Source organism: Stomoxys calcitrans, chromosome 5 (genome assembly GCF_963082655.1).
Source record: "Stomoxys calcitrans chromosome 5, idStoCalc2.1, whole genome shotgun sequence".
Classification (NCBI taxonomy): Eukaryota; Metazoa; Arthropoda; class Insecta; order Diptera; family Muscidae; genus Stomoxys; species Stomoxys calcitrans.
Genome location: NC_081556.1, coordinates 139,445,856 through 139,453,068, shown reverse-complemented (window position 1 = coordinate 139,453,068; position 7,213 = coordinate 139,445,856). Strand labels below are relative to the sequence as shown.

General features: G+C 36.8%; 2 protein-coding genes across 4 annotated transcripts; one reads left to right on the top strand and one right to left on the bottom strand.

The window, feature by feature from the left end:
• Positions 1–384: 384 nt before the first annotated feature.
• Positions 385–2,455, top strand: LOC106090791 (uncharacterized). Of its 2 annotated transcripts, none has more exons than XM_013257096.2 (4): positions 385–516; positions 1,273–1,380; positions 1,490–1,664; positions 1,733–2,455. In XM_013257096.2, exons 2-4 carry the CDS (start codon positions 1,288–1,290, stop codon positions 2,236–2,238), a joined length of 774 nt encoding a protein of 257 aa, XP_013112550.2. In that variant the 5' UTR covers positions 385–516; positions 1,273–1,287; the 3' UTR covers positions 2,239–2,455. The 2 variants fall into 2 exon arrangements, with proteins under 2 accessions (XP_013112550.2, XP_013112549.2); XM_013257095.2 differs by having other exon boundaries at positions 385–512; positions 1,733–2,454.
• Positions 2,348–6,458, bottom strand: LOC106090790 (methyltransferase-like protein 25B). 2 transcript variants are annotated; one of them, XM_013257094.2, is made up of 3 exons: positions 6,329–6,458; positions 5,010–6,239; positions 2,350–2,778 (listed from the first exon to the last, which is right to left on the bottom strand). In XM_013257094.2, exons 2-3 carry the CDS (start codon positions 6,153–6,155, stop codon positions 2,626–2,628), a joined length of 1,299 nt encoding a protein of 432 aa, XP_013112548.2. In that variant the 5' UTR covers positions 6,156–6,239; positions 6,329–6,458; the 3' UTR covers positions 2,350–2,625. The 2 variants fall into 2 exon arrangements, with proteins under 2 accessions (XP_013112547.2, XP_013112548.2); XM_013257093.2 differs by lacking the exon at positions 6,329–6,458 and having other exon boundaries at positions 2,348–2,778; positions 5,010–6,291.
• Between the last annotated feature and the right edge of the window lie 755 nt (positions 6,459–7,213).

Here is a 7,213-nt window from a genome sequence, read left to right as displayed (position 1 = left end):
GTTAACAGCCGGCCAGCTTTGACGATATTAAGATGTTGTTGTTGTTGCAGCAGTGTGTTATACACTGAGGCGGCGGCCCTTGCCGATGAAGAGCTTCATAGGATCAATCCGGTACCTATAACCAGCTGCCATAGGATTGACGGTATTAAGATGACAGATTTTTGTTCGCATTCTCTTTTTTGAAGGCGTCTTTTCTGAATATTGTAAGGGCATTTAATAACGAGGAGATATGTCGACAGTCAATAGGACTATAATAAAAAACGACATTTGTTGAACAAAGTATGCAGGTTCAAAGAAATGAATCTAAATCCATTGCGGTCCATAATGTTTTTACAGTGGCAACACTGTATTTGCCAACGCATAAATTTAAGTCAAACTATAGGATAGGAGAGTAGTAAAATATGACTTATAACATAGGCCATGGACGGAGAGTAAACATAAAAATATAATATTAATGGAGTTTGTTCAGTTGTTTTATTAAATAATTAAAAAGAAACGTTGGAAAAACAATGGTTGGTAAATATACAAATCCTTAAAAAAACGTTTTAAAGCAATAGACCAATATCGAATATTCAAAAAAATAGACGTATGAATATTGTTATAAAATAGAGGGATTTCTTAAATGACACACAAAAATGGGAAACAATACCCACAACATATGTTCCGGGATCAAGCAAGGCCAAGGATTGCTTATACTTCGCTATTCTGTGGCGACAACAATAGCTAAAAGGGAAAGAACATATGTATTTTTTAAGTTATACTTATGTCTTAGAGATGGTTTAGTGGTTTTCCCCTTAACACCTCGTTTGGCAATGAAGGACTTGGGGAGACTATTCCCTATTTTATCTAATTTTTTATTAACTCAAAATCCAAGTCTTTCATTGAAGAAGCTCGATATTATTTTATTATGCGATGGCAAGGAGTCTTAAACAAGTTGTCTTCGTGCCTTAGATGAAGTTCCAAATCCATGCCATTTGTTAGCATTTTTGTATGCAAAATGCAAATTTTGCCCATGAACATTCCTCTAAGTAACAGGGGCAATCTTTTCACATATCAATGAGTGCAGTCCGATTCAAGTTTAAGCTCAATGATAAGGGGCGTCACTTTTATAGCCGAGTCCGAACGGCATGCCGCAGTGCGACAAATATAAGCACCTGAGCTTAATGCAATATTCACAAAACATTAGTGTGCCCATCACTGCTATAAAATATAGTATTCATTATTAAAAATATATTTTCTTTTAACTATTATTTATGCATTTTTCTTTTTTAGACTGAGAGAAGGCCTATGCGAGTGAGAACAGCTCCTGTACGAAAATGGCAGCGGACCGAAGAACGGGCATTGATTGATTATCTTAAGTCAAATATAAGAGACTTTGAGGTACGGCCTACTTATAGTCATAATCTCAATACTATAAAGTTTCTAAAAAAAGTCAACATTTTCAAATTTCACCTAACATTAATGCAATTTTTACTCCGTCACTTTTTAGAAACCAACAGCTCAGGTTTTCTATAGGAAATTCATTGAGGAATATCGCATTAGCGATATCGAATGGAAGTTGGTAAGGGCTAAGGTAAGAAATATGAGAATATCTTATGGCAAAGCTAAGCAATGGCTGGAGACGCAAGGTTCAAATCTATTGCATACAGGAGAAAATGTACAAGGTTAATATTTGTTCTTTTATCATTTCAATTTCCAATTAATGCCGAAAGAAATTGCTTCACTTTTACAGATATGTTATATAAAATGTGCTCTTTCTATAATGATTTCGATGAACTATTTGAAAATCCATCTCGTGCCGATATATCCTCTTATATATTGGATAACTCTACCAGCAGCAGCGATTTTGTTAAAGAGGAAATGTTGAGCGATACCAATGAGGATATGTTGCCAGCAGAAACAGATATTACAAGAAGAGATTACCTAAATGAAGGCATATCAAACGAGGAAGAGATCCATACAACAAATTCTGTAGAATCTCAAGAAACTCTAAGGCAATTTAAGAAAGTAAAACTGGATATGGCGCATTTATTAAAGGAAGAAGAATTAAAGCTGCTAAAGGAAAGACTAGAATTTGATAAAGCAAAATTCAAGCAAGAAATGGAAATAAGGCAAAGAGAAATCGATAGCAATGAAAGACTGAAGATTTTAGAATTGGAGATGAAGGAAAGAATAGCAATGAGCGAGTTAAAGATGAAGGAGAGAATAGTTCTCAATGCTTTGGGAGGAAAAATGTAAATGCATGCATTCATTGCGGCAATTTCACAATTTGGACTACACTCTGTTCCTTAAGGGAATGTCTGTGGGTAATTTTATCTCAAAATGTTTAGTATTATCTATTTAATAAGTTTTAGTTTATTCTATTTTCAATTAACAATAGTTGTTACTCTTATATGTTATTATTGTAAGACTACAAATATAAAAATTTCTTATGTAAATATATTCAATGATCACCCAGAAAAACGCCATACATAATCGTCGGCATTAATATTGAAAACATTAACACCGCTGTTAGGTGTTCTTGGTTATATCGTCGGCAAAGGTAAATTAACTATTTTTTAAGCCTTCGTTGTTTTGGCTTGGAACTTTTTTTTAGAAATATGTATGTAAGTCTATAGTCTGCCTCTACGTTTTTTCTGCTATTAATGCATAGCAACGTGGTGACAATTCTTCATCCATCAGCTTTTCATAGCGTACATTTAATTTTATATTTAAAAGCAAGGCAGTCTCTTGCATATAACACAAACGATCATATAGAACAATATTCTCACATAATTTCTGAAAAGAAAGAAAAAAGTGGATAAGGCATTATTCTTTTCTTATATATAAAAATTTGTGTTTGTTTGTTAGTTTGTGTGTGTCTTATAGACTCAAAAACGGCTGAACCGGGTTTCTTGAAATTTTCACAGATGGTGCAAATGATCCTGTGGCGAAAATAGGGTACTACATTTTTTGATATCTGAAGGGGGAGCGGACCCTCCCCTTAGTCTAAATTTCATAAACTCCAGATCTCGGAGATAGGTGGGGCGATTTAAGCGACATTTTGTGTGCTCTTTTATAGTAACCAAAAACCAAAAAGTTGGTATCCAAATTTCGGATGGGGTACCTGAGGGGGCCGCCTCACCCCCAAAACCTACAATATATATATATAGACCAATCACGACAATATGGGAGTCAAATGAAATGCATTTAAGATTAGAAAACGTATTTGATATCCAATTGTCGGACCAAATGTTTGGGGGACCACCCCAACACCCAAAACAACCCTAAATCGGACATATTTACCCACCATGGAAATATGGGACTTAAATGAAAGGTATTTACGAGTAGAATACGAATTTGATATCCAAATGTGTGACCAAGTTTCTGGGGGACCACACCTTCCCCAAAACACCCCCTAAACATGACCTATTTACTGACAATGACAATATGGGGCTTAAATAAAAGCTACTTGAGTGTAAAATACGAATCTGATATCCAAATGTGGGACCAAGTTTTTAGGAGGCCATCCCTCCCCAAAGAGGAAAAATTTTAGACCATAGCAATATGGGGCTCAAACGAATGATTTGGGAGTATAGCACGAATGTGATATCAATATTCGGGAAAGTATCCAAGCGGCCACCCATCCCCATAACACCACCCATATAGGAAGTATTTGCTGACCATTGCAATATGGGGCTTAAATAAAAGGTATTTTGGAGTGGAACACGAATCTGATATATATTTTCAAGGCCGAGTCACTCAGTGGCGGTCCCATCCCATAATATGGGACTCAAATAAAATGTATTTGAAAGTAGAATACGAATCTGAAATCAACATTTGGGACCAACTGTCTAGGAGACGTCCCACCACCATAAGAACCCTCAAATAGGACGTATTTGCTCACCAAGACAATTTGGGTCTTTAAGACAGTGGAACTCGGTATTGATAGTTTTTGGGAAGCATACCATACCCCAAACTGGACATATTTGCTGTCTTTGGCAATAAGGGGTTTAAATGAAAGATATTTAATATTAGAAAAGGAATTTCATATCTAATTTCGAGGTCACTGCCAATATGGGGTTTAAATAAATGATATATAGATACATAAGAATAGAGCAAGATGCTGATATTTTTTTATGGTTTAGTGTTACACTCCCACCCAACTATGGGGCCATGTATTTGGGGGACCGTTCTTTCCCCAAAAACCCCAACGAAGTGTAAAAATTTTCCGACCATTCCAATATATGGCTCAAATGAAAGGAATTTGAGATTAGAAAATTAATTTGATAACCAATTTTAGGGCCAAGTTTTTGGGGGGCAACTCATCCTATAAACTTTAGTTAAACCAATTACTATTTATATGGTGTTTAAATAAATAGTATTTGAGGCAAGAGCACGATGCTGATATTATTTTCAGGGCCTAGTGTCTAGGGGACACCCCGAAAACACTCCTAAATCGGACATCATGAGAATATCGGTCGGAAATAAAGTCTTTTTAGAATGTTTAGTCAAGCGATATGCAAATACTATTTTCGTAGGATGGTATTTCACTAACTGGAACATATTTGGCAAAAATTTCTTCTAATCCTTTTCCAAAGGGTTTAAAATTTTTTTTAAATGGTTATGTAAATGCAAATTTGCCCATGAAGATTCCATTAAGGAACTGGGGCAAACTTCTCACAAACAAATGAGTGCTGTCCCTTTCAATTTTAAGGTCAATGATAAGGGACCTGTTTTATAGCGAAGTCCGAACGGCGTGCCGCAGAGTGACACCTCTTTGGGGAGAAGTTTGTGCATGGCAAAGTACCTCACACGTTCGGCGTGATAAGTGGAAATGCTAACGTCTGCGATAGGTTGGCCTCCTAAAAAAATTGGTTATGTAGCAGTTAAAAATATTCTACAAGTGTTCGTCATAAAATTTCATTATAAGTGGAATAACCTAAAAGTCAATTTGCTATGTGAAATGCACTTTTGACCCCCGATCAGTCTGAACTTTAAAAGTTTTTGATTGTTTTCCCCCTGTTTACCTGCATTGATGTTTGTAAGCATGTTAAACCTTCAGCCAGCATATCTCCATTTGGATAACGTTGCAATATTGTGTGAAATTCTTTTCGTTGCTCGTCTGACCATTCCACTCTGACCGCAGCAGCATCCACATTCGATTGTAAATGATACAAACGGCTAAATCTATCGAAATCACATTCTTTAAGGGATGACGGCATTTCGAATTTCTGCTTAGATTTAATAACAACTTGGGAATCTTTATTTGCCAAAGCATCTGCTAAGGCTCTTAGGAACATTTCTCGACCATGTAGCGTATGCTCATCCCTTGAGCATTTTTGCCATCTCTTAAGGGTTTGTTGGCAGGCCAAGCGTAAAAATGGACGATTTAAAAAGTTGACATAATTTTTGTCTTTTGCCACCAACTCTTTCAAACAACGACTCAGGGGAAAGTTGGTGAATTGTAAAGTCTTTGGACATAATTCCATTTTATGATAGCAGCAAGGCATTATTATCAGCTGCCTTACATAAGGCATTGCTAGGAATAGTTTGATGGAAGTAATAGTTAGATCAGCACATGCATGTAAACCAATTATGGCCATGTGGGCTTCAGTCTTGGGAACTTCATCAACTTTCTGTTCATTACTGTTTGGCAGCAACTCTTCGACACATTTGATAATAAAATCTTTTGATCTCTCTGTTATATATTCCTCAAAATAACGTATGGAATGTTGAGCTTTTGGCAGGTAGGACTTTAAACGCTGCTGGGCTGTTTCCACTCGATATGTATCGGATTCTAAACCCACAATTAAAAAATTTTCATTAAGTTTATACAGCATTTCACTCAGATAGCCCAAACCACAACCAAAGTCTATGAGCACACACTTTGGCAATTCCTTTAATTGTTTTTGTATCAGACTGGCCAGTCTTTGAATTTCATGGCGTTTTTTTAAATTCATTTTCTTGAAATTTTCCATTTTTATGTCTTTTGACTTTTCCCATGAAAATGGTTCTAAAAAAGCTTCAGCGGGTATTAAAGCACTTAACTGTTGACGAAATTCTTTTATGGAGAATGGTAGGTTTTGATTGGCCATAGGTTGTTGAACTTGGGGAAACTGATTCAGATCCTCCAATGAGATATTTTGGAAATATTCTTGAAATTCCATTGGCATCTTTTCCAAAATATTTGCTTTTACAAAACATGTATTTGCCTCCTGATAGATCCATGAATACTGGCTAAGAAATTCGACTGTTTGCTTAAAATAATCGAAATTTGAATCAAAACCAGTTGGCAGGGTCATATCTGAAATTACTATAAGACAAGCAGAGAAAGAAAATTACTTACAAATTTAAAAATTCATTAAATCAAGTTAAATTCAAAATTTTAATCTGGGTTTGTTCCGGGCAGTTGATTAATTAACTTTAATTTGGAAGGGATAGATTGTGTTTATGCGTTAAGTTCAAGCAGCCAGATGCATTTCATGGATGGTTTAATCCCAGTTATCAGTGCCACTAGACGCATATTATTAGTACACAATGTAACTGATGACTGGTCTTCGACTTTCCACGAAATGTGAATGCCGGTGGTTGTTACCATTTGTTTAGTTCCAACTGCCAGTTACATTTTGTGGATGATTTATGCACAGTCATCAGTTCTCCTAGACGAATATTTGTGACAGTGGTGACCGGTTTCAAACCTTCCGTCGGTCTCTTCCTCAGACTCTCCGCTCGATAGCGCTGATGGTTCGTGGCTGCCGTTGCAGCACTTATTGGAGCACACATGGAGCATTCCACTATCCGCAACCTGTGGACGTGACCGGTAGCTCGCAGCTGAGCTCGGGACGGCAATGAACACCACACAGATCGGACCTCAATGTTCCAGCCTATGTGGTGCTCACAACTATCCCGGGCCGGGAGTAGATCACGAAACTTATATCCACTTTTGGGACCAAGTATCTGGGGGCTGCCCCACCCCCATAACTCAAACCGTGAACAACCCCCCAAACGGCCATTTTAAACGATCATGACAATATGAGACTCAATTAAACAGTTTTTCGGAGTAGAATACGAATCTGATAGCAAATTTTGAGTCCAAGTATCGGTGGAGCCGCCCAAACATCAAAACCTCCCATAACAAACACAATGACCGATCATAACAGAAAGGTATTTGGGAGAAAAACACGACTATTGTCGTTAATTTTGAATTCAAGGATCTGGAAGGAGGTTCTGT

Coding starts and splice junctions, on each gene's coding strand:
- LOC106090791 (XM_013257095.2), top strand. Junction 1,381..1,489: donor CAAATATAAGAGACTTTGAG/GTACGGCCTACT, acceptor GTCACTTTTTAG/AAACCAACAGCTCAGGTTTT. Junction 1,665..1,732: donor TACAGGAGAAAATGTACAAG/GTTAATATTTGT, acceptor TCACTTTTACAG/ATATGTTATATAAAATGTGC.
- LOC106090790 (XM_013257093.2), bottom strand. CDS start 6,284: ATGACCCTGCCAACTGGTTTTGATTCAAATTTCGATTATTTTAAGCAA. Junction 2,779..5,009: donor GCTTACAAACATCAATGCAG/GTAAACAGGGGG, acceptor CTTTCTTTTCAG/AAATTATGTGAGAATATTGT.